We start from the raw sequence: 26,908 nt of genomic DNA on the forward strand, positions 1-26,908 counted from the left end.
GCGAAGATACAGAAGCCCCAATTTGCAAAGAAAGATCGGATCAAAACCATAAAGAAGAAGCCCCAATTTGCAAAGAAAGATCTGATCAAAACTATAAAGAAGATCAGATTCATGAAAAGTATGTTGATGATCAAAACGGTGCAACTCATATCGACGAGAAAGTTCACAATGATGTTATGATTAAAGAATTTTCTGTCAATAAAGTAGTTATGCATCAAGTGAAAGAGGAAGTTGAGAATTTTTCTAATGTTAGTAAAAATTTTTTCATATATTAGGATGTAGATGAAGAAAAGGAAAAGGCACACGAAAATATAGAATTAAAAATACAGAGTTTTGGCATAGTGCAAGGTGCACACAATGAAACCAGCGAACCCAAAATATCAAATGCAGATATTCGCAGGAATCCGCGGATCTTTAAGGATGATATGAATAATCAAGACTAAAGATGGCAAAGATTTCAACCATGGCAACATCATTGAACAGGTATCATGTTGCACAACTTGAACACGACGACAACAACAGCAACAGAGATTGCAAAATCAAAATGCGCGTTTCACGGAGTTCGTAGCTTGAAGATAAGTTTGGATTAAAGGAGGATGTTGGAAATAATAATCCAAACTTAATTAAAAATATAGTTACAGATAAATCTAAATCTTTTATTTGATTATGGTTAGGATTTGTAGTTATCCAAAGTAAAAGTTGGATTTATCATCTGTTATGATTTGATGACTATATATAGTTAGGCATGGGTTAATTAGATGAATAAATTATAGTAGATATGGCTGCATGGGGTTGGCTCAGAATGTAATTTTGCCTTTTATTAATAAAGTATTAGTTNGGTTAGGATTTGTAGTTATCCAAAGTAAAAGTTGGATTTATCATCTGTTATGATTTGATGACTATATATAGTTAGGCATGGGTTAATTAGATGAATAAATTATAGTAGATATGGCTGCATGGGGTTGGCTCAGAATGTAATTTTGCCTTTTATTAATAAAGTATTAGTTTAGTTATCTTCTTCCTCCTCCAATATCTCTTCTCCATATTATTTTGTTCGATTTTAGATCTTGGGTTATATAATTGGTATCAACACAAATACTAGTTCCAACAATTGATATCAGAAAAAATCACGCTTCTAACAAGTGGTATCAGAGCAAATCACGCTTCTACATCGGCAGTAGGAAATTGCTATTGATAGATCAGGTCACGAACTATTGATATATATTATTAGTAGTAGTTTCTGTATAGGCTGAAGAGGAGATCATGTAAATTTGTACGTAGATGCTTTAGTCGCAATGTTTTTATACATTCTTATTGCCCTAAGAAGTTGACACCAAATTCTAAATCTTTTTATCCTTTTCTTTTTAATTTGTTGTATAAATGAATCTATGTGAGTTTAATATTTTGGATGATGGGTTCTAAGAATTACTCAATTTTGTTTCCCTTGCTAAGTTGATGAGATCGACTCGAATGGAGCCATCGCTGTTGCTGAATCATTTTCTAATAACTTAAGCTTTTAAAGAGTACAGTTTTATATAACGAACCAGAGAATATTAATACCTCTACGAAATCAAACCCCATAATTAGGTCCATAGCTTATATAGCAAATAAACAAGGTTTTTTTTTTTTTTTTAAAAAAACATGGTTAATTTTATAGGAGTTTAAATTTGAATCCCAAAAACTATTAGGCCCAATAAGCAAAATAAAGAGTAACAATCACATGAGACCAAGGTCCATGTCTAGAATTTGGGCTAGGCCTTTTGGGCTAAGCTAATCGATTTTATTTTTAGGATAAACTACACTTTTGGTCCACGAATTATGAGACATACGACACTTTAATTCTGGGACTTTAATTTCTATCCACTTTTAATCAACCCCTACAATACAATTGTATGATGAAATAGGCTCTGAAAGCTCAATCTATGTCATTATATGTGTGTGTATATTGTTCACATGGTAACCCATAATTTGATCTCTAATTTGTGTCACAGTAAGGAGTTGTTTGATTAAATTTAATTATGAATACAGTATAGTTAAAAATATATATAGAGTAGGAAATGCAACAGTTACAGCTTCATATATCTTATTTAATTAGTTATAATTAATAAAAAAATATTATAATTCTCAATAATTTATTCGGTTGCATGCAGTTGCAGAAGTCCACTGACAAAATTTTATTATTTTATATATGTGGTGGTTAAATTATTCCTAAAATAGAAAAAAAAATCATGTAAAAGATAATTAGAGAGGTAAGCGCTGTAGCTATTTAAATTTACTCTGTCGATCTCCAACTATTTCAGTGCAGCCAATTTGAATATAATTTGGAGCTTTCCATCAACGCTTCGTTGGGGAGCCCTAATATGTCGTCATGAGTACTTATATTTCTATCTAAGAATTATAATCTTTCCGCTTACGAGTTCAAAAATCTGTTTGAATTTTAATATTAAAAAACACTCAACGAATAAATGAATGGAGACAAAATTAACGCCGGGAGCAAATCGGTGGCTCCCCAACGAGACGACATTGGAGAGCTCCCCACTAAAGTTTTATCTAGTGAATCCACTTGTGCAGTTTCAATTGCAGTAGTTAAATTCAAATATATTAAATTATATATCAAATTACAGTAGTTAAATTCAAATATATCAAATCAAATATCAAACTGGATCTGCAAGCACTTACAACTGAAGTGCAATTATAACTACTTGCAACCAAACAGTCCCTTAATAGTTAATTGTTCAAGTAAAAGATTCAGTCAGTCGTTAAAAGAAAATGGTAAAAAATTAGGGGCTAAATTAACATTACAAAAGAGTCATGGGATTAGAATAATTAATCCTTTAACTGTCACACCAAACTACATCTTTAATTACGTAATCTACGTCAATCTCTTGCTTCTTTGTCTTATTTGTCAGATGAACATGGAAAATTTTATATTTTATTACCTTTAATTATAACTTAATTATTTTTCTATGATAAAAGACCAATTTATTATCTTTTAGTTAATTATTTATTTTGTGGCCGCAATAACTTATTGTGCATTCTCATTGTGGGTATTTTCGTAAATTGGAATATGCATAGGATTTTTTTTTTCTTTTGATAAGAGGATGAATGGAGATGCTCGAATGCATATAGAAATCCGAAATTTTATATCCGAATTTGCACTGGACTAATTTATCTAAAATTTTATCCGAATCCGAATTAATTTTATATAATCTAATATAAATAAATGTTTGATATTATAACTGGATTTGAATTTTAAAAATTTAGATTTGAATATAATATATATTGAAATATAGTAAAAAGAAATGATTGTTTCGATTCTAGTTTTTGGATTCGGATTCAGATTTCAAACTTTTGGTCGGATTCAACTATTCAATTTTGGATACGGATTTTAAAAATCTGTCTAATTCGAGTTCGGGCTCGGATTTCAGGTTTGGTTGGTCCGAATTCTTTAAAATCCGCACCGCATCCGATGCGTTCACATGACATCCCTAAGTATGAACAAAATAGTTAATACTAATTAGTTCGATAAATTTACACAACAAAAAATATATTTTTACTTGTACATTATCTACCATTAATTTTCATCAATTTTTTTTTTAAGAAGTGTTGTACAAATTAAGTGAATAAAAGAAAATTGAAAGTGACTTATCATAAATCCATAAAACGCTGTGGGTAAAGTTACAAGAACAAGCTTAAAAGAGAGTATTTACAATGCTAACGCAATAACATATAAATTTGTTATTAGCTAAAAAAGTAAAACTAGAATAGTTCGGAATCATTTTCGGTGATGATTTATATTATTAAATATTATCTGAACAGCTAGACTATTTATCAAGTTTTATTGATGTCACTTATCTAGTGATGAAGCGATTTGAAATTTATTTTATATCAGTCATAAAAATTATTAATTTTGAAATCTTTTGAACGCTAAGCAAATGATGTCGAAAATTATTTAATTCGATTCTCAGAAAGGCTAAATCGCTTAAATCATATTGGTTGGATCGTTGGCATGAGCCATTAATTCCCAAAGTTCGAACTGCTAGAAAGATCCAACCAATTCACTTAGACATAGTGTCCAAGAGTCTCAATTGTGACTAGCCCCAAACCGACCTCCCGCCACTTCGAACGTGAGTCGGTCCAATCGAAATAACTGTAGATATTGTACAACAGCGAAAGAACGAAGCAAGAGGGAGATGAAGATCTAAATAACTGTAGAGTAGATCGTAGAAAAAAAAATAATTATAAACAAATAATATTATAGAAAACGATAGATAAACTTAAACGAAAATTCAAACGTATTGGCCTGATTTTAGCCGAATAAGAACAAAAGGCCAAAGCAGAGGGAAGCAAGAAAGAGGAAAGGTTGGTCGAGTGGTTAGAGAGAGAGAGAGAGAGAGCCAAAAAAAAAAAAAAAAAAAAAAAAAAAAAAATTTTTTTTATTTTTGGGAGATAGGTAGCATGCTATCCGATTCGTTCATTTTATTTAGAAATAAACTGAGCTAAAAATGTGAATCAATTAGGATTCAAACTTGGGACCTCGGGTACTAACCACAAAGTCCAGTAAGACTTATTAAAAAACTATTTTGCAACAGAAATTTCTAAGGTCGCGATATTTTGGAATCCAAATAATGATATTAATAATAATAATAATTTTAAGCCGTGACAAATTACTTTATTTGAAAAATACAAAAGGGTTTCAAACTTAATTATTTGACTCTACTAGCGAGTACATTGCCAGCTTATGAAATGCTTTTTGGGCTGTATAATTCAAGAGTTATAGTACCAGCCACTCACGATGTCTAACCCCGTTCGCTAAGAATTTAATAATTGATGTTCGAACTATTTGAGTTGAAAACATAGATATTTTATATTTCTAATTTTTAAAAAATAAAAAATTGATAGTTTTTTAGACATGGCAGAAGTTTTATTTATTTATTTTTATTTCAAATAAATTTACTAAAATCATACTCTTAGCACTGCAACCGAAGATATTAATAGGTAAAATTTTCGATGTATTGTCGAGATCAATGACCTTTCCCTTGTATTGCTGATGTGAAAGGAATGTACCCAAAGCAGGTAATCAAAATTGACCTGAAAACTGTTTCAAACATATTTTACCCTCTTTTCTTTTTCAATTTCTTTTCATGTATATTAAATATAATAGAAAAGAGTCGTGTAGAGAGAAAGAGAGTGATGAAATAGCAGAAGCTTTATTTTGTTCATTTACATTTCAAATAGATTTACTGAAACGGTACTTTTGTAGTGCAACACCAAATAACGATCTTTCACTTGCATCCCCAATGTGAAAGAAATGTACTCAAAGCGAGTAATCAAAATTGACCTCGAAACCTTTGCATATATATGCCTCACCCTCTTTTCTCATTTCTTTTCTTGTAGATTAAAAACACTAAAAACCTGAGCTGTGTAAAGAGAGCGAGACAAAATAGGGGAAGCCTTACTTTATTCATTCGTTCGCATTTTAAATAGACTTACTGAAATGGCCAAACTTCGACGCATTGTCGAGATCAGTGATCTCTCACTTGCATCGCCGATATGAAAGTGATGTGCTCAAAGCGAGTAAATAAAAATTGACTTGAAAACCTTTGCATATATATCTCACCCTCTTTTTTAAAAAAAATATTTCTTTTCTTGTAGAATAAAACACACACTTAAAAAAGAGTTTGAGTAAGGAGAGAGAGAAACCCTATCTTTCGGTTTCATGTAGAAAGTGACTTCCTCTATTGGCTTTGCCCAATCCGGTTGAGCACAACCATGTGAACTACACCTCCCTGAGAAAGAGAGGGACACTACAAAAGAAAAGGGAAAATAAGAGAGAGAGAGAGAGAGAAAGAGACATTGGGGTTATTTACGTGGGAGCCCACCACTGAGATAAGTACATGGACCGTGGTGTTTAATCATGCCCCACTACACGACGACATTTTGCTAATTATTATTTACTAGAAGCTCCTCGCTTCTACGCACACATCATAAAGGTGTTTTCAAACAAAAATATTAATAACCGATGATAAAATTATACAGCATTTTTTTTTTATCCACTAGTTCAACGTACGCGCAAAAATATATAACAATTATTTTAATAATTATATTAAATTAACATAAATTCTATAATATATGATCAATAAAAAAATTTAAAATTTTAAAAAACAAATTCATCTGTTATATTTTAGTAGAAAATAACTGCTATATTTTATAACTCAAATTTATATAATTATTAATGCCGATACTAATTATATAGTTATATAAAGTTTGAGTTTAAATAATTGAATTAAAAATTAACAAATTTTAATTAAAGTGGATCAAATTAAATTTTTAAATTTAAATTAAATGTGAATTAATTTGATACTTCTAGTTTGAGATGGGTGCGAAGAATATTTTAAAATAGATATCCTAAATATTAGTAGATAGAATTAACAGAGATAATCCATCCTACATATTTACTGTAAAAAGAAAAGATATTGAATAATATAAAATTTTTTAATAAAATTATGATTCATTAAATGTTTACTTCTTTACATATTTATTCCCACCGGTTTTTATTTTTATATTTTTTAAAATAGGTTTATCGACAGATCGAAATTTGGAAATTCGTACTTTTATATATAGTATAGATTTATGTGCTGTTGTCCATCAATTTTATTTTGTTTGACGCTAGAATTTTTTTGAGAATTTAATTTCTAATATCAATAATTTTTGTGGTGTGATAAAAATAGTTTGACAATATTTTAGGAAGATGTAATTTAGGGTACTCTTATTTACATTTTATGATGCTGAGGAGGGTTGAATGCGAACCAGTGGTATCTTTAGGGGGGTTATAGCAATTTAGCCAGAATATTAATTTATTAGGAAAAGGAGAACGGAACACGCACCGATTCGCGAGTTAACTCAGTTGCCACCGCTTGCAAGTTTCGCGCGGGGCCCCTGTGCGGCTTTGGACACGCGGGGGCTGGCCTGAGCCGTCCCTTTCGGTCGGGCCCACCTCATCTCTGCCGTCCGATCACGTCCATATTGGCGGTCACTATCGCGCTGTGTGGGCCCCGAAAAGTGGGCCCTACTTGGGCCGTCCAAAAAGAGCCCCGCCTTAAGTTTCTTCGTAAAAAAAATGATCCCCCGAGACTACAGGACATTTTTGAAATAAGCTCTTCAACTTATTAAATTAAAGTACTAGTTTTTAATTAGGGATAATTGCCTATATATCCCTCATACGTTCCGAAATATCCGATTTATCCCTACTTTTTTTTTCTTTCTAAAATACCACCGTTATTGCAAAATACCCCCGCAGTTATCTCCTGTTAAGTTAACCAGGATTAAACGTGAGTTAAATATCTACCACAGTTAAAAAAAATTAAAATACCAATTTTGTCCTTAATTTAAGGACAAATAAGAAAGGATGGTGATGGTGGAAAGGTACATTTGAAAGGGCAAAATAATAATTTTACAGAGATAACAGAGTTACTTAACAGATTTTAACTCTATGGATATATTAGAAATAGTTTGGAACGTAGAAGGGGTATTTTCAATATTAGGCTTCTAAGAGGTGTAAATTGGAAAATCGGAAACATTTCGGGAATATATAAGTAATTGCTCCTTTTAATTAAATTTTATTTTCTATAGATGAATAAAAGTCGATGAAAAAAAGTCGTAAATACTTATTAATAAAATAATAATTTATACCGACCATCTCTAGAGCAAGTAGCAAAGAGTTTGATGGTTGGTATCCGAGATCCTAAGTTCGAATTCTAATTGATTCACACTACCAGCTAAATTTATTTCTAAATGAAATAAACGAAGCGCGTAGCGTGCTATCTATCTCTTAAAAAAAAAAATTATTTGACAAAAATTACTTAGTTTTATATTTTTATGATGACATATAAATAATAATAATAGTATTTTATGAATTGAATCGTATTTTTAAAAAGAAAAGAAGACAAATTACACTTTTGGTCCCCCAACTATAACTGTATAAGCATGTGTTATCATCAAATTTTTATTTATGGTAGTTTTTTATTTTAAGTGTCTAAATTGTAGCAATTACCTTACAAATTAATTTAGTTAACTAATGTGAGGGTAATACCATATCATAATTATTATTGCACCACCAATTATTATATTGTCCAATCACTACTAAGGACTTAAAGGATAAATAAATTTATAAAATTTTATTACAATAATTTAAAATTATTAAATAAAAAATTAGTATAAATTATAGTTTAAATATTTAAGAAGCAAAGTATTTAGGCTTGCATATTTTGAGGGACAAAAATATATAAATTATCTAAAAAAGAATAAATAAATGTTAGGTTTCTCCGTATGTTTTTGGGAAAATTCTATAGTGTAGCGGTCCTTAGCCGTGACTGTTAAGCCGGACAGTGGGCCCCACATTACGGGCTCCACGTGTCAGCTACTCAACGCACCTGAGCTAGTAACATCCGAAGCCATCACTGCTCGGTGGTAATTTTGACGTCACAACCGATCTCGTCCGTCCATTCGGTGCCTCCACCCACCAACAGCGTGAAACGCCTTCCCTACGGATAACCGCAGGAGATATCCCGTGCGGGAGAGAGAGAATCCGCCGCCCATCTCCCACGTTGGTCTGCGTACGCACGCTTTCTTTTATGCGGCCGTCTCCCATTGGGCCCCACCGCTCTTCTCTCGTCCCGATGGCGTTCACACGAGTGACGTCATCAGGTTAAAAAATAGGTGGAGCGCCGTTTGGGACACGTGGCGTGGAGCTGCAACGAGGAATTCTACACTGCCACACTTTGCACCACGTTATCAATAACAAGCAAACAACATTCCTTCTTTTCAAATAAAAGTACAATAAAAATATTTTTTTACAATCATGATGGAACATATATTTTTAAAAAGATTAATTTGATTGGTTTGTTACGCCACGTCACTAATATACCCATTGCATTCTAGAATTTTTCAGCTGCAACACCCCCACACGTGGGGCTCTTCGGAAAATGGTGTTCGCTGCTTGCGGTGAATTTTTTTTTTTTTTAAGAGATAGATAGCACGCTACCTGCTTCGTTGCAGGTGAAACGCAACTCTTCGCAAAATTATTAAAAGTCTAAGATGAGTCTGATTAAACTAGAGTCAAACAGTGATGAGAGGGCAACTTTCGGACTAACAATCGTTGTGACTGAGGTCATACAATAAGAAGAGCGCTGCTCTCGGGCTAATGGGTCATGTAGCATGTAGCGCAAAAAGCGTAAATTTTTAGATAACGATTATTACAGATGGAGGACAACTTCCCATAAGGTCAATAAAGACTAGCAAGGCGAGACTCATATTATCTGGTGTTGTGAGATCGTTATAGATAAAGCACAACTTCCTACAAGGTCTGTTAAAACTAATTAATGCTTGTGAAATTATTGTGGGTGAAGCATAACTATTTATAAGGTCGGCTAAAGTTAGCGAAACAAGCCTCACACATTTTCTCGTAAGATTGTTGTGGTGGAGCACAACTTTCCACAAGATCGGCTAAATCTAGCGAATTGAGTCTTGCATCGTCTAATACTTGTAAGTTCGTTGTGAGTAGAGCACTGCAACTCACAAGATTGACTAAAACTAGCGAGATGAGTCTTATATCGTTTGATACTTGTAAGCGTGTTTGAGCTTTACGAAAACGTCACGACTTAAAAAAAAAGAAATATAACGTTTCTAAGATTTGAAATAATTATATATATAAAATATAATTAAGATAAATTTTTTAATCAAATTATAATATTTTGGACGGTTGCTACTCTAAACAGTTAAGTAGATTAATTATGTTCTTGTTCTAAAATGAATGACTCCTAATAAGCCAACGCTATAAAAAGTTACTAAATTTAATTTTATTCTCTATAAATTATTGGACTTTATAAAAAAAAAAAAAAAAAACGTAGTCGATCGATCGGGCTTACGCTTTTAGTTTTATTAAAATATTACAAAAAAGAATTAATATAGTCCATTTCAGATGAGGTATAGTTGAGTGGGTTTCTCCGTATATTTTTATTTTTATCTTAATAATAATAATAATAATAATAATAATAATAATAAAAGGTCTGGGCGGGGTCGGGGAAACCCACGTGTCGGGGTCAAATGGTGGGTGGTGTCCCCTCTGGTGGGGACCACCTGGGTGGGGTTCGGGCAATACACGTCATGCACGGCGCACGGCCCGATGCACTCCTCCCGCATCTACGATGCCTCGATCCCCGCACAATTGTTAACCAGCACCGGAGCCTGTGCGGGAGCGAGAAGGGGCAGAAGAGAAAGGACGACTCGAGTGTAACCGGTGCATGTCACGGTTGTGACTCTCTGACAGGTGGCGCCGTACTCGAGCGCCGGTGTTTGTGTCCTCGTGCACGTCATGTACGCTGAAGAAACTTCGCCCCTCATTTTGGTGGGAACTGTTGCGTGGATTTGGCGCACCACGTCTTTAATGAACCAGCCTTTCACTTTTTAATAAGCGAAGATTTTAAAGTGGAGGAACGCTGTGACTTTATCCCTCGTAAATTTAAGACCAATATTTTACCTATATTTTATTAAATTTTATAAAATATTTAAAATTTTTGGATTAAGAGATATATGATATACATCCATTTTTATTAGTGTAACAGTAATATTTCTCCTCAAAGTAGAGTTGATTTTACTAGATCGAGACTCTCTTCAAATAAATATCTTATTTAATATGTATCTTTTAAATTTTTATATTACTTATAATAATTGATAAATAAAAAAGGCAATCCAATCTCTAGTATTATATATTAGATTCAAGTTTTAAGATTTTTTGACCCTTTTAACCAGTAGAATCAAAATCCTAGTTTTCAATAATAAAAAAAAAATTTCATACCAAATAAATTATTATTTACCAACTAATTTTTTATCCGAATAAATTTTAAGTCGTAATTAAACTCAGCCGACACGTTGATCTAGTTTAATAAATATATATATTTATTAATCTCAAATTGCTTTCAAATTTTTATTTTTTTTTATTGCCAAACAAACAAGGGGTGACCAATATTTCACCATTCCCTCTTACATTATAATATGTAGAAATTTTACTTAAGAAAATTTAATCAAAATCTTAATTTTTTTAAAAAATAAAAGTTGATATCTTATATTGTGAAGTTTTGCAAATTAATAATGCAATTAATATAACAAACTAGACTAGAATACTAATGATAGTACCAAGTTATTTATATTATTAGATTTTTGGCCTCTCAATGAAGAAATTCGTGTTTAAAATAATAGTAATCTCCTAAAATTTAATAGATGGTTGAGAGAATAATATAGTTTAAGACTGAAAATGGTTGGCAAATAACTTAATAGAATCAAATACTTGGTACTATTAATAACACTACAGACGAATTCTTAATATAATAATTAAATAAATATATTTAAATATAACTATTATTATTTATAATATTTGATTGTATTTGATTTTAGTTTACAATGGATAGAAATTAATTATGCTATTTTAGATAACGCAGTATTTCAACTGCGCGCGCGCGTGTAGAGTAGGGCTAGAATACTTGTAAAAATATCATGGGGGTGATACTTATGTATTTTTAGTTCTTGGATGGAAAGATATGAGGTTGAGATGATGGTGGTAGGTGGTGGTAGGTGGTGGTAGGTGGAATAGTGTTTAATCCAAGAGCTATTAATAATCAAAAAGTAGATCTAATGGCTTAAAACCTAATAACACCATGATGATGATACTTGTAAAAGTATCATAGCTCAACTCTACTATATATTAAATATATTATATATCTATATATATATATATATATATTTTCCTATTATTATTCGAAAGAGTTTTTAGGCAGACCCGGTCCACAATGCCTCGGTTCAGGCCGACAACACTCCATCGTTAATGCTTTTTTTCCCCTCGCCCTTGATAATTTGTATCGTGTTATTTTCTCCGAAATTGCCAAATAGCTTTCGCCCGCTCGGGCTGCGTGCTCGTCGTGGGCCCCACTTCCGTATATTTTTGCTCCCGGGTGTTAATTATTAAGTTAATTGCTAATATATTATTTATTATTATTATTATTGTGAATTATTTTTCCAAATCAAATCCCGTCTCGTTTTCTCTCCCCTCTTCTTTTATAACGGCTCCTCCCCCACACGCTCACCCCTTCCCCTCGTGGTGATATAATATAAATTATATATATTGTATATATATTCATTATTAGAAGAGAGTTTTTAGGGCAACTGACCGGTCCCACAATGCCTTCGGGTTCAGAGCGACAATTCCCATCGTTAATGCTTTTTCTCCCTCGGCCCTGATAATTTTGTATCGTTATTTTTTCTCACAACAATTGCCAAATAGCCTTTCGCGCCCTCGGGCTGCGTGCTTCGTGTGGGCCCCACTTCCGTATATTTTTTGCTCCCCGGGTGTTAATTATAAGTTTAATTGCTAATTATTATATATATTATTATATTAGTTGTGATTGATTTTTCCAAATCAATTCCCTGTCTCGTTTCTCTTCTCCCCCTCTTCTTTTATACTGGCTCCTTCCCCCAACGCTCGACCCTTCGCCCTCTCTTCTCGTCTCCTCTCTCTCTCTTCGACTCTCTCTTCTCCCCCGCTTCTCCAAACACGTGTCCACCCATCACTGTTTACTCGCTCTCCTACTCTTAACCCGTTACTTCCCAGTTCATCTTCTTCCTCCTCTTCTCTCCTTCATCACACAGCTGATCGTACCTCAAAACTACCTGCATAGCGCTCAGCGAGGCAGTAATAGGAGAATAGACTACTACTATAAGGAGATATATAAAGATATATAGCTGTGAGATTGGGATATAAGGCGAGAGAGAAGGTGAGAAGAGGAGAAAATGGCGTACATGTGCGAGATAGTGGTAATCTCACATGGCGAATCGCCCAGCAAGTGATTCCAGCAAAGGCAGCAGCAGCAGCAGCAGCAGCAGCAACAGCAACAGCAGCACAGCACAGCCAGCAGTCGCGCACCCCACCCTCCGACCGGCGCCGCCGCGCCGACCGCGCAGGATCCCTTTCTCCCACTTCTCTGCGTCCGCCGTGGCCCTTCGCGGCGGAGGCGGGGGCGAAGCCAAAACCTAAGCCTTCGACCACACCACCACCTACCATTACTACCACTCAACTCCTTCGTCCTAGCACGAGGCGCCGGGGGCACTTCCCTGACCCCGTTCGCCCGCGCGACGGCAACGCCTGAGGTGTTCCCTCCCCACTCGGATCCTCTCGCCTGCACCCGCCTCCGCGCCGCCAGCCCCGCCTCGGCAAGTCGCCGGCGACTTCGACTCGACAGTGGATGGAGAGCACTGATCGGCGACTCCCCCGCCGACGGACAGCTCCGATCTCCCTCCCCTCTTCCCGACGCCTCCGATCTCGACCTCCTCCCTCTTCCCGATCCTCCTCGCCCCCTGATCCCGCCCCTCTCCTTCGAGCGCCCGCTCAGCCCCGGACGCGCCGCCGTGCCCTCCGGAGCCTCAAATCGGCCCCCGATCCGTCCTCCGTCCCCTCCCTCCCCGCTCCTCTCGATCCTCCTCGACTGCGCCCGCACGCCGACCCGAACCCCGACCGGCGCGCACATCGCTGCCGCGATCCCGGCTCCGCCTCCGAGCTCGGCGACCCCGACGGAGCGCGTCGCCTTCTACTTCGCCGAGGCCCTCTCCCGCCGCCTCTCCCGCTCCCCCTCCCCCTCCCCCTCCTCCGCCTCCCCGCTCCTCTCCCCCGAGGACTTCACCCTCTGCTACAAAACCCTAAACGACGCGTGCCCCTACTCCAAATTCGCCCACCTCACCGCGAACCAGGCGATCCTCGAGGCCACGGCGTCGTCCCCGCGCATCCACATCGTGGACATCGGCGTCGTCCAGGGCGTGCAATGGGCGGCGCTGCTCCAGGCCCTGGCCACGCGCCCCGCCGGGAAACCCTCCCTCGTCCGCATCTCCGGCGTCGCCTCCCCCTCCCTCGGCCCCTCCGCCGCCGCCTCCCTCGCCGCCACCGGCGCCCGCCTCCGCTCCTTCGCCGCACTCCTCGACCTCCCCTTCGAGTTCCACCCCATCTCCACCCCTATTTATACCCTCTCCGACGCCGACCCCGGCCCCGACTCACTCCGGGTCGACCCGGACGAGTCGGTCGCGGTCAACTTCATGCTCCACCTCCACCACCTCCTCGCCGACTCGCCCGACCCGGTCCGCCGCGCCCTCCGCCTCGCGAAGTCCCTCGCCCCGCGCGTCGTCACGCTCGGCGAGTACGAGTCCGACCTCAACCGGGCGGGGTTCGCCGACCGGTTCGCCGCCGCGCTCGCCTACTACTCCTCCGTCTTCGACTCCCTCGAACCGGCCCTCGCGGACCGGGCCTCCCCGGACCGGGTCCGCGTCGAGCGCCTCCTCCTCGGCCGCAAGATACTCGGTGCGCTCGGTCCACGCGACGGGGAGGACCGGACGGAGAGGATGGCGGCGCGGGAGGAATGGAGGGCTCTGATGGAGGGGAGCGGCCTCGAGCCCGTGCGCTTCAGCAACTACGCCGTGAGCCAGGCGAAGCTGCTCCTCTGGAACTACGAGTACAGCGCCAAATACTCGCTCGTGGAATCGGCCCCGAGTTTCCTCTCGCTCGCCTGGGACGGTCGACCCCTCCTCACCCTCTCCGCATGGCGCTGAAAAAACATTTTTATGCGACACACCCCCCGTGCTTTAATTGTCGTGCACCATCATAGTTTTTGTTTCCCCCCTACATTAATTATAATTTTTTTTTTTTTTTTTTTTCTCTAGGGGTCGAGTTATTACTTATTAGTGAAAAAAAAGAAAGAGAGGGAGAGAGAGAAAAGTTTTTAGTATTCTCTACTGAAGTGTTTGGAAAGTATAGTAGTTACTAATTGTAAAAAAAGCAACAAATGGTTACTTTTGTTATAAGTTGCTGGGCTCTTATTTTTTGGTTGTTTCTATTTTATTTTTGGAGCTGTAGAATTGTGTTTTTACTTTTTACTGTGATTCGTTCTCTCTCTTTTTGGCGTTGGAGACAAGCAAAATTTCCCTATTCGGAGATGATGCAGGTGTGTTGGTACCCTTTGTTTTCATTCACCAGTCACCTGGGGCAAGAAGCGAGAAAAAATTTTCATCCATAAAAGTAGGTCAGACCCAGTTACTCATGCCCCAAAAATCCACCATATGTACCAAAATTTGCAATCACTTTTTGAAATTGAGTTTGACCGGTTTTCACTTTTAGATTAATAGATCTGAGTATGATGCCACACATAATTGGTAAGTTTGGTAATTTTGGTAATTTAGAGTATAAACATTGTGCATAAGTGGTGATTTTTTTGCATTATGAATCTACCAATCCTCCCCTTGCTGGAGCTGGTGATCTTAGTTCATTCAAGGCTTCATGTTTGATAATAATAATGATCTTCAAATGCTTGATTCCTCTAATCTACGATTGCTTTAGTATTTTGTAGCAGTGCGTGCGGTTGGATCCCGCACGCTTATAGAAATTTTCTTTTTCTTGATTCAGATGTTGCAGAATAGATATTCAACAGTTTTTCATGAATTCATGTTCATGTTTCGGTTTAGAACCGGAGTTACTGTAAAACCGCAGGCGAATGAGAGTAAATTTGCATGGGGAATTGAGAAGCCAATTCCACTCGCTTCTTGATTTTTTGGGTCTCCACTTTTATTGAAACAGACATGCCCTAACATGATGCCTTAATAATTCCACATTATATGAGAAAAAAAATTGCGATTAAGAATGTAAGGATCAGAAAAATTAATCCTAATAACCGGTTTGAACCTAACTAATTGTTAGTACCAATGAGTTGGCTTGTTACATTTAATATTAATAAAGTCGATTTGTGTGAAAGTGTTACATCGGTCTTATATAATTATTTTTTAAATAATTTTATTTTTTTAAAAAAAAGCCAACGCGGCCCACCAACCCAAACCTAAGAGCACATCTTGACCGCATAAGAAAATTCGACCCAGTTGGTCCGACTCAGTAATTAGGCCGAATAGGGCCTATGTAAATGGGCCGAACCGGTGCGGTTCAGTAAGGGTCCGGTCCAAACTCAGGTGCATCTAACCCACCACCGTCCGAAATTCGACGGCCCGGATTCGTTGCCTCAACCGTCCATTAGTGGACGGCTATGATTTCCTTCGGTTCCAAGCGAACGGTGGATCCACGGTCGAACGTGTCCGCACGCCCCGTCACCCGTTCGCACCCTACAACCCGATAGGAACGAGTCTTTATCCCCGTGACGCAAGCAATGACGTCACGTCGATAACAACGAGGCGCACGGTGCCGACACGTTGTATCCACCACCATTACAGCTGTCACCGCCAATTATATGGCTACACTTGTAGGCATCAGGACCGTCGAAACAGCACCGACTTATGGTGGCCGTCGATCTCGTCTCCTCCCTCAATAAATAGGCTCGCCCTCTCTTTTTTCTTCCTACGTTTTTCTAGGGCTTTCATTCGTTTCCCCTCTGTCGCCGCCTCTGATTCCTTTCTTTTTTTTTTTTTTTTTTCATCCTTGAATTTATTTAATAAATCGTCGATATAGGTTTTATATTTTGAACTTCGTTGATCGATTTTGTGGTTTTAAGGTTTTGTTACCATCATTTTTTTTTTCCGATTTTTGTTTTCGCTGAGAGATCTCTGAAATTTGATTCATCTCTGTGACGATTTCACAACTCGGATCTATTCTGATGATCGATTTGATGATTAGAACGAATTTTTTTAAATTTTGAGGCGTTATTTGTGCGAGTAATCTGACGATTCAAAGGGTTTTTTTCTCGTCGTCGTCGGAGGTTTTGTTGTTCGTCTTCTGTTTCGTAGATCTGCTATGTTTTTGCCTTGGCAGATCTGTTGTAGCTGCTCTGATGGTGCACATCTATGGTGAATCGGAGACGATCTGAGATCCAGTGCGGGAGTCAACGTCCCAGATGGAGATCCATGGAGATCGGGTGGAGTTCGTGTTCCATTTCTCGAGTTCTATGCGGATCGAGGTCGACGATGCTCCTGATCTGGAGATTTTGCCGAGGAGTGTTCCGATCTGATGACCTGTTGTTGGTAGATCTCACCTGATGTCTCTTGTGATAAGAAGAAACTACGTGTAAGAGATGTTATGGGGGGGAATCGATCACATCGAATCATGGAAAGGGGTGGTGGGGGTTCTACACTTGGTGATCGTCTGTGGAATGGTATGGTATGGTATGGTATGGTGATGCTTGTTGTTGTTCTACGTAGGCCTTTGCCATGTTGGGTGCGCTCGCATGGCAGGTCAAAAACCCTAATAAAAAGTTTCTCTTTTTGCGTGCTTTGGGAGGGAGATCGCACGGGGTGTTTTTGTTCCCCGGGTTCTCCCCATTTTTGGCTTCTGCTGCTTATGCGTTCTCGCACTCTTCTTCTCCTTCCTCGTCGCTTACTATTTTCAGTGACATGGATAAAAACACTACGCAATGGTATCCTTGACGAGCTCCTCTTCGACTTGCTCCTCTTCGTCCCCATCAGTGAGGTATAAGAGCAATTCCAACTTAATTCTTTTTTTGTTAAACAAATTAATGCTTTCACAGTGAACCCTTCAATGGCTTATTTACTCTGCTTATATACTGTATTTGATTTAGGTTTTGCTAAATTTCCTTAATCCTGCGGCCCCCTCTTTGAGGTATAAAAGCAATTCCAACTTAATTCTTTATGTGTTGAGCAAATTAATGCTTTCATAATGAGCCCCTCGACGGCTTATTTGCCCTAACTACGCTGCTTTTGCTTTAGGTTTTGCTAATTTCTTTTCAAAGCTTTTGGCTTGTATTTGGCATGCTCAAATATCTTAAACGCAATTATCTTGAGCAACAAAAACTGTAGTTTCCTTACGATGTGAACTTTAGTTGAATTACCATGTGTTTAATAGTTAATTTGTGAATTGGGGTTGTGATTTGGCGTGCCAGGTCTAAGTTTGCCCCCCAAAAAAAAATAAATTCTGTTGCAACGGGCCTAATCTAAACCGAACTAAAATTTTACACCTTTTGACTTCGTTATGTTGATTATAAAAGAAAATAACCAAGCTGTAACAATAACTTTGTGTAGCTGTTCATTTGTCTATGTTCTATTAGCTAACCACTAGGAGGCTGACCTATCAATTTATTCTATTTTACATTGTAGCTATGTTACAAGTTGAATCACGTTGAATCACGCACACGCAGCATTTGCCGTACGCTATTCCGTAATGATTTGTTTTCTCTGTAATTAGTTTGGTATTATGGCTTTACTATTTCTATCAAGTTCTTCTCAAATTTGTTGTCACAGTTGGTCTCTAGTCCTCGTCATGTTGTTGCATCTCTTTCTTGTATTTGTTGGTGTTGATTCCTTTTTCTTTATCCTTGTAAAGTGGGGAAGTCCCAAATGGGGAACCGCAAGGTTTGTGGCAAATATGTAGTAGTAAATTAGTAGTAGTATTATAGTTGTATTTTGCTTTATCAGCCTCCTCATTAGGATCGACGGCGAAAGAGAGAAGTGGCGTCCAACGTGCGACCTCCTCCCGCTCAACCAATTGTGCTGCAAGTAGCTCTCAATAGGGAGAAAGACCACCTCCCGCTCAACCATTGTGCTGCAAGTAGCTCTCAATATGGAGAAAGACGCCTGGTGGATCTGCCTGATGCATGGAGACTGGCTGATATGACTAATACATCTGCCTCGTTTATTTGCAGCTGGTTTTTCGATGCTTGGCCTTACCTTACCGTCCGACCGTCCCCTACCAATTATTAAATTGAGGTATATGTGGTGGAATTCTTTCTCATGTTTGATTTATTTGTTGCAAGTATGTCTTCAGCGAGCGTGATGTGATCTGCATTGATTTGTTCTTCTTGTGGCCTACTAATTACCTACTTAAGTTGCCTAATTTTAATTTGCTTTTCTATTGGAGTAGACTTGGCCTCTTTAACTTATGTACATCTGCAGTTTTTTTTGCCAGTATTTGCTGTACATTTTACTCTGCTATCTGATGTATATTTGGTTGGGAGATGTTTGGGAACTTTCCTTTATGAGATTTGCTTATGGTTGGTTTTGTTAGTAAATATTGTGTTATATGATGAAAATATTTTGTTATAATACTAATGGCTTTTTCGTGTCTGCAGTGCTCTGAACAGTATTCTTTGTGTACATAAGCTTTACATAGCTTCAAATGAACATTTGGCTTTTTGTTGTTTTTAATTTAGTTCTCGTAGCCTCCGTTTGATTCGGGGTTAAGGAAAAAGTAGCTATTCCAGAAATAGAATTAAATTCAGGGTTAAAGTGGGGTTAAAGTTTTTTTGTGTTTAGTTGGAGGTTGGAGTTAGTCTAAAATAATAAAAAATAGTGTTTGGATGGGGAGGTGGGATAAGAAGATAATGATTGATAAAGAAGAATAATGATTAGTCGGAGTATGTGTGATAAGAAAGATATTGGGTTATTATGAATAGAAAATAGTGTTTGGTTGGAGTTTGGCGAGGTTAGGTGGAGTTAGCTAATCCCACATATTTTTTAGAGTGTTTGGGTATAAAATGGAGGTTAAAGGGCTATTCCATCCATTAACCTCTAACCAAACGGCTAGGGTAAGATTTTTTTTGTGTAATGATGCTATTACAAGTGAAAGTTATACTGCACGAGTAGGTTAGTATTTATTGAGTGGTCAGTGAGGATTTTGCAGGTTGGCTAACTCTTTTTAAATTATCCTCTCGTAAACATTGTGTATTTGAGAATGAACATATGGAAGTATATATATATATGTATATATGTTTTTTACATGTTTGATAATTTGTATGGTTTGGAGATGTACACACTTCTAGGCCAGGAAGATAAGTTTGGGTAAAGTAAAGATGGGATAAATTGCGAAATTTTGTATTTGATTTTGAAATGAAAATTTTGTCGAGTGGTGATAGTTTAATTGAGTGCCAGAATTATGCACCAAGTGAATTTTTAGTATTTTTTGTAGTCGGTGGTAGGCATGGAAAACTGATATTTCGGGCTTTTGGTCACTCTTTTTGGTGTCACTAGCTATAATTTTTAGATTTCTTTAATTTGTGCGCCCTCTAATCTTGCGTCTTTATTTTATGGGTTTTTTTTTTTAAAGCTTTTTAGATGGATTTGTTTTGGTGTCACTGCTGATATTTACAGTTGGTTGTAATATTTATGTTGCTCGAGCTCTGATTTGAATATTTATGTGTGTATTTTTTGGCTTTAAAAATAGATTATTTACTTCTATGTGGTAGCGTACAGACGAAGCATCCCTTGTGTAGGCGACGGTGAGAGATTAGAACTGGTGACTCATTTGTTCGCTTTTTGTTCCTTAGATTATAGATAATTATAATAATAATAATAATGTACTAGCAAGTCTTCAAGTACTGTTGTTGTTTTAATATTTTAAATTCTAATATTTTAATTTATTATTATATTATAAAAATTTTCAACTAAATACTAAAATTCAAAAAACCCTAAACCCCTAAACCCTGTATGATTTACAAAAATTTTTGTTTGTTTGTCTGTAAAAAAGTTGCTTCTTTTTATATACATATATACTGATACATATAATATATGTAAAAATATATATTTGTATATGTATATATATTCTAAAAATAATATTTTGTTTGTAAATATATTTATTATAGAATAATTTGTATTCATTAATTTATTTTATAGTATTAAATATTAAATTAAATATATATTATTTTGTATTATATTATATATTAAATTGTTGCATAATATATTTGAATAAATATATTTTATTTATAAATATTAATTATAATATTAATATGATAATAATTATGTATTAATAATATAAAAATGTAAAATAAAAAATATGTATAGTAATTTTTATTTATAATTTTCTTTTTCTCTCAATCAAACAATTGAAAATTTTTTTTTTTTTTGTTTAAATCAAACATAAATTATGTAGAATATTATTTTCACTGAAATTTTTTTTTTTTACAGTTTTATGTGGAACCAAACACACCCTTATATTTAAATAAAATTGGTTGTTGGGACAAGGGTNTTTTTTTAAAGGACATTCTATTATTATAGTGAAGTAAAATTTAAAATGGTAGGACTATAATGTGGGAAAAAACTATAAATTATTGAATCATACTGGAGTGGAATCGAAATTTAAATTTTAGAATAGTTATGTTCTTATAAATTATGAATCGTGAAGTGGAAATGGATAATAATAATATGTGGTAAAATGATAGGGTGGGTAATCGTAAATTATTGAATCTATTCTGAACTGACTGAAGGTATGGGGACGCTCTTGATGGTCCAAGTTGATTTTTTTTTTTTTTTTCGTTTTGGTTTTGGAGAGAGGTCGATTACCGTTTATCGTGCATCAATGCTCTCTGTTCGTTACCGTTTGAATCGTGGATCTTTAAGCTCAAAATGGTAAGAGCGCCCGGTCTAAATCCTGGGAGGATGGTGGTTCGAATCCACCAAGATCCTTTATTAAATCGCATACTCTCGACTGGATTACTATATATATATATATATTGTGTGTTTTATTATTATAATAACCCCGCAGGTAATCAAAGCACCATCCTCAGAACTTGCAACATGTGAAGTATGTGCTGCGTTTAGGGGGTCTCTTTTCGTTATGGCCTTCAGTTGGTGGAGGAGAGTGAGTACATTTTCTTTCTAAGAATCTATGCTTCGCACTCGTTAAGATTGTGGAATATATTTGCACGCCCATTTCCTTTTGTAATTAATCTTCTTCGACTGAGTTTATTATTAAATAATAATAATAATAATAATAATCCTTCTTAATGTGAATACACCCTTTTATTTTCCTAGCTATTTAGGAGGCCACGTTGTAAAAAAAAGTGCCCTTTTACCTTGCCCGCTTCTAGGCTAATTATTTTGCGCTTTTAATTTGTTTGGAATCGTATGCATCTACAAAATTGTTTGCGTGTTATAGTGCGTTAATGACACGAGGAAATGTAATTTCGTGGGTAATGCTAGAGTACTTGTACTACAAATTGGATGGTAGTAGTAAAATAGAGATGGACAGGAAAAAAGAGATCCCATAGTAACAATATTATTAAGAAAAACAGTAAAAATATAGTAAATAAACATACATAAATTTAAAATACAAAACAAAGAATCCATAAAAAAAAAAAAAAAGTGATATGGAGAATACGATTCCAGCAACTCAAAAGCGCTTTAATTTATTAACTTACTTATTAAGATTAATTGTATATAGCAGCTCTTTTTAAACATATTAAATAATAAATATATTGTTACAAAATTTAACTTTTTATTTTTATTATTCATATAAAAGTCCGGTCCAGTGATATTTATATTTGTCTTCCTGCTTTGTTACCGCTAGAGTATTATTTATTTTTTAAAAACATTTTGACTCTTATAAATATATTCTTTCAAAAATTTCAACCGCCGAAATATCCTTTCAAAATTTTTTTTATTCAATCATATAGAGGGGTAAAGAGTCTATTTAATTCATTTGCTAATCAGACTTAAGTATTTTACTTATGGTCAGCAATATTTTACTAACAATATGGATTTATTTAAAGATGTTAGGACTTCTATAGTAATAAAAATAAAAAATTAAATCTTGTAAGAATATATCTCTTATTTGATATGTTTACACTTAATGGGGAGCGGTATGCGATTAACCCTATTTATTAACATGTGTTAAGTCCTAAATGTCTGATAAAATTTTAGCTGGCAATGCTTTTGATTTACTATCAAGTATTAGTTTTAACTTTGTCGAATAATTCATTTGTTGGTGTTTTCTAATAATTAAAACTTAAAAATAGTTAAATTCTTTTTTAAAAATTACTTACCGAGTTCTCGCTAATTAAAGAGAGAGATCTCTCTCTCTCTCTCTTTTTTTTCTTTTTTTTTTTTTTTTCTGGTTGATTCAGCCGAGTTGTTGGGTTTACCTTTTATTCCGCCATATTCCGAGGCTTCATCCTCAAATTTCGGTTTTGGGTTCAACTACGCTTCAGCTGCAGCTGGGATTCTAGATGAGACGGGTCACAACTTTGTGAGCTCATCTCTCTTATATTCTCTCTCCCCCTCTCTCTCTCTCTCTCTCTCTATAAATGTATGTAAATACACAAGCANGTAATAATAAAAAAAATAAAAAAATTATAAAAAGGAAAAATTGTGGCGGTGGGACACGTGCCCGAGGCACGAGGCGACAGGGGCGACCTCGCGCGCTCTTACGTGTCGCGCGCGCCGCGTGGGCGCACACGTGCCACGCGCCCACGGGGCGGGGCAAAGCGCTTCGAATTTTATTTTATATATATAATATTTATATATAATAATATAATATATATATATATATTATAAGAGAAATGGTACGATGCGTTGTCGACGTGTCCTATTGCCACTACTACTTGTTACTGTGACTGCTATAAAAGGGCACGTGTGATAGCGTTCGAAGGAGATAGATGTGCACAGCAGGTGTTTGTAGTAATGCTTCTGAGAGGGTGGCGCAGCCTCACTGGTATTTCTACTACTACTGCTGCTGCTGCTGCTACTATTATTGCTACTACTGCTAAGACTCCCGGGATCAGCATCCTCGGGGCGGCGGCGACGACGACGACGACGACGACGACACTGCTTTTGAATCCGCACCACCATCGTTTCCTAAGCCCGTGGGGGATCGGCCGCGGCGGAGCCACCACCGCCGCTTTTCGAAGCGCAGCTTTCTGCACCGCGCCGTCCCCCGGCAATCGTGAGGGGATGGAGAATAAGGAGAAAAACGACGAGAACAGCCACGGCGAGGACGACGACAACCACAAGAAAAAGTATGAACCCCGCCAGGCCGTTGGGTACATCTATATGTATCTACGCATATATTTATTTATTTATTTATTGAAAAAACTATAAATACTATTTCTATAGTTTCGTACTTTTTACATTAGTATTTTGTGATTTAATATATATATATACTACTCATCATCCTAACAGCACATCTTTTAATCCAAGGGNTATATATATATATATATATATAATTTTTGTATCCCGTGGTTTTATTTTATTTTATTTTTTTAGTTATTTTTCCCACTAATTTTTTTACATTAAATCAGCGATAAAGTTAAAATTAAAGATTACTCAGTAAATATTTGATAAGCTATAGGTGGGATATCTGACAGTTTTTGTATATGATTTAATAAAAAGTTAACGAAGAGATTGACGTAAAGAGAAAAATAAAATTACATGATGGTACTAAAGTGAAACATGTTAAACTACAGGGTATTAACGTGAGAAAGTAAGAAAACATAGGAATGATATTTAAAATTTACTCTTATTTATTTGTTTGCTTGTTTTTTTCTTTTTCTTCATTGATACGTTAAATATAAAATACTTCGCTGTAAATATTTACTCTTTTTTTTTTGCTGATTTTTAAAAATTTAGTTTTTGATTTCGTAAAATTTTAAAAATATTTTTAAGAAATTACGCGGTAACGGATAGGGCAACATGCTCGATCATACTGTAGTCCTTGTTGTATAAAAAAAAAATATTAATAATTTTTAATATATTTTTTATTTTAAAATATTTTTGATATAAATTACATAATATGATAATCTCGATTATTCAAAATTTTAAAGATTAGATAGTCTCGATTCAAATGAGCCGTACATAAGATGCATGAGTGGTATTTTCTTTTTTTAACTTAAATTGTTTCGAGGGTAGTGCTATTTTATAAATTAGTATATGTCGCGATATTTAATAGATGTAAATTATAAAAATGTGTAAAATATTATGAACTATGTTTGTAAGTGGAGCATTTTCCCTCTTTAAAACTTCTCTCCTCTGCTAAATTTGGCTCTTTTATTAATGGGAAAATTTTAAAAAACCTCCCTATGGTTTCGTAGTTTCTCACTTTGCTGCCCCTGTAGTTTAAAACGTATCAATTTATCTTTCTGTGGTTTCTTTTTTCTCTTTTTCTTATCAATTTTATTATTTTTTTTCTTAAATTAGTGATAAAGTTAATATTAAAGGATACTAAAGTGTATATTTGATAAATCTAGATGGGTATTCGAAGTTTTTTGTATATAATTAATAAAATATTAACGAAAAAGCTACCGAAAAGATAAAAACGAAACCATAAGGGGACAAATTGATACATTTTAAACCACAGGGGGCCAAAGTGAGAAACTACGAAACCACATGGGAGTTTTTGAAGTTTTTCCTTTATTAATTTTTGCGTATGTATAGGGATACGATGTGGCACTCGTTCGGGGTAGGATACGGGACAAGGTCGGACGAGGAAGGGTTTGGGGGAATCTACGGGCGAAGCGATGATGCAACAGAGGACCATGAACACCACGCAAACCATCCAGGTATATTATTACATAAAAAAATATACATAACTTATCTGAACTATAACTTATTTTAAAATATTTATACTGATTGTTCCTAGAGTAAGTGGCAAAAGATTTAGTGGTTGGTATTCGAGACCCAAGTTCGAATCCTAGTTGATTCACATTTCTAGCTACATGCTATCTATCTCTCAAAAAAATAAAAATATTTACTTAATTTTTACAAATTTTAATGTTAGTATATTTGATTTTAACGTGTGAAATTCGGGCTCTCCGGTGGCTGCGCACTTTTTCACTTAATATCATGTGGTTTAAACTGTATTATTTTCATACCATGTTGTTTTTTTCTTTTCTTTTTTTGTTATCTCCTTTAATTTTTTTCGTTAAATCAGTGTTTAAGGTAAAGCTAAAGGGCATTAATGTGAATATATTTGATAAACTATAGGAAGGATACCTGAAGGCTTTTGTATATGATTTAACGAAAAGTTAGCGGAGGGGCCGACAAAAAGAAAAAAATGAAATTATAAGATACTAAATTAATACACTATAAACCATAGGAAACTAAAGTAAAAAAGTGCGAAACTATAGAAATGATATTTGAAGTTTACTTTAAGAGAAATGACTTACAAAAGTTTTATATATTTTTCGTACAAATGCGATGCATACAATTTTTTTTTTTTTTTTGTTTTTTGGGGGTGTAATGTTAATTTGTTGCGTTTTTTCGTCTTTGGTTTAAGAGTACGACAAGACGCAGGGCAGCGAGGTGAAGGAGAAGGAGAAAGCTCGAAACCTACCTGATGATGCAGCCGCAACCGGCCACGCTCATGATCAAGGAGCTGCTGCCGCAGAGAAAAGCTAAATCAATTACGAACTATCAAGGAGCTGTTGCGGCAGAGAAAAACTAAGTCAATTACGAACTGTTGTTATATGTGATCATATGGCTTGGATCTGTGTGTGTTTTGCTCTCTCTTTTTTTTTGAACCTTTTGCGAGAGTTGAGAGAAGGATCACAAACTTTTTGGTCTCATGTAAATCTTAATCCCTGCTTTTGTTTCTTTCATCTTTCTTAAATATCTATGGATTGCATGTTTTTAATTATAAGCTTTCATTAAGATTAGAAATAATTTCCCCAATCTCATTCTACTAATGTTTCGAGAGTACCTTTGATTCAACAAAGATAATAGAATTCAGATGTTGAAAATCGGTTCAAGCAAACCAAATTTTCATGTCATTTTGATGAATTTTAACAGCAAAGCACAACCATGATTTTAATGTTGAATTTGTTGTGTGTAATGATTCGATTTGCTGGCAATGATAATTTCTTCTTAGAACTATTGATGCATGACAAACTCTCTTCCTTTACATCCTGACATCCTCGTTAGGTCTAAATTGGATCTCAGACGAAACTGTCAGGCTCGTGGCGTAGCATTTTGTCGCGTAGAATATTTAATTTCACACTTTCGGCTGATATTTGTATCTGAGATCAACTATTAATAATAGTTAAGCCCGAATTACCGGTCCAAAATATTTAATTATTATCACTAAGATGCGTAGCTTTATATTTTCTACTGTGGAATTATTGAAGTGTTACATTATGAATTGATCTTGCAAATGATCTAAGTG

General features: G+C 36.0%; 3 protein-coding genes and 2 long non-coding RNA genes across 12 annotated transcripts; 3 read left to right on the top strand and 2 right to left on the bottom strand.

Moving 5' to 3' along the window:
* Nucleotides 5,445-7,284, bottom strand: LOC109721134. The gene is made up of 2 exons (XR_002219146.1): nucleotides 6,888-7,284; nucleotides 5,445-5,807 (listed from the first exon to the last, which is right to left on the bottom strand). It is a non-coding gene; the product is annotated as an uncharacterized LOC109721134 (long non-coding RNA).
* On the bottom strand, nucleotides 8,197-12,891 carry LOC109721743. Its single transcript, XR_002219279.1, has 2 exons — nucleotides 12,850-12,891; nucleotides 8,197-8,778 (listed from the first exon to the last, which is right to left on the bottom strand). It is a non-coding gene; the product is annotated as an uncharacterized LOC109721743 (long non-coding RNA).
* Nucleotides 13,293-14,946, top strand: LOC109721089 (scarecrow-like protein 4). The gene is made up of 2 exons (XM_020248507.1): nucleotides 13,293-13,309; nucleotides 13,440-14,946. Exons 1-2 carry the CDS (start codon nucleotides 13,293-13,295, stop codon nucleotides 14,641-14,643), a joined length of 1,221 nt encoding a protein of 406 aa, XP_020104096.1. The 3' UTR covers nucleotides 14,644-14,946.
* On the top strand, nucleotides 16,430-19,070 carry LOC109721581. 8 transcript variants are annotated; one of them, XM_020249265.1, is made up of 5 exons: nucleotides 16,431-17,180; nucleotides 17,415-17,494; nucleotides 17,604-17,644; nucleotides 18,457-18,510; nucleotides 18,564-19,070. In XM_020249265.1, exons 1-5 carry the CDS (start codon nucleotides 17,105-17,107, stop codon nucleotides 18,739-18,741), a joined length of 429 nt encoding a protein of 142 aa, XP_020104854.1. In that variant the 5' UTR covers nucleotides 16,431-17,104; the 3' UTR covers nucleotides 18,742-19,070. The 8 variants fall into 8 exon arrangements, 6 of the variants coding, with proteins under 6 accessions (XP_020104854.1, XP_020104855.1, XP_020104851.1 ...); XM_020249266.1 differs by having other exon boundaries at nucleotides 18,469-18,510; XM_020249262.1 differs by having other exon boundaries at nucleotides 16,431-17,494.
* Nucleotides 23,089-26,423, top strand: LOC109721111. Its single transcript, XM_020248528.1, has 4 exons — nucleotides 23,089-23,768; nucleotides 25,183-25,307; nucleotides 26,024-26,129; nucleotides 26,161-26,423. The coding sequence occupies exons 1-4, from the start codon at nucleotides 23,434-23,436 to the stop codon at nucleotides 26,189-26,191; spliced, it is 597 nt and encodes a 198-aa protein (XP_020104117.1). The 5' UTR covers nucleotides 23,089-23,433; the 3' UTR covers nucleotides 26,192-26,423.

The sequence above is a fragment of the Ananas comosus genome, linkage group 15 (assembly GCF_001540865.1).
Source record: "Ananas comosus cultivar F153 linkage group 15, ASM154086v1, whole genome shotgun sequence".
Classification (NCBI taxonomy): domain Eukaryota; kingdom Viridiplantae; phylum Streptophyta; class Magnoliopsida; order Poales; family Bromeliaceae; genus Ananas; species Ananas comosus.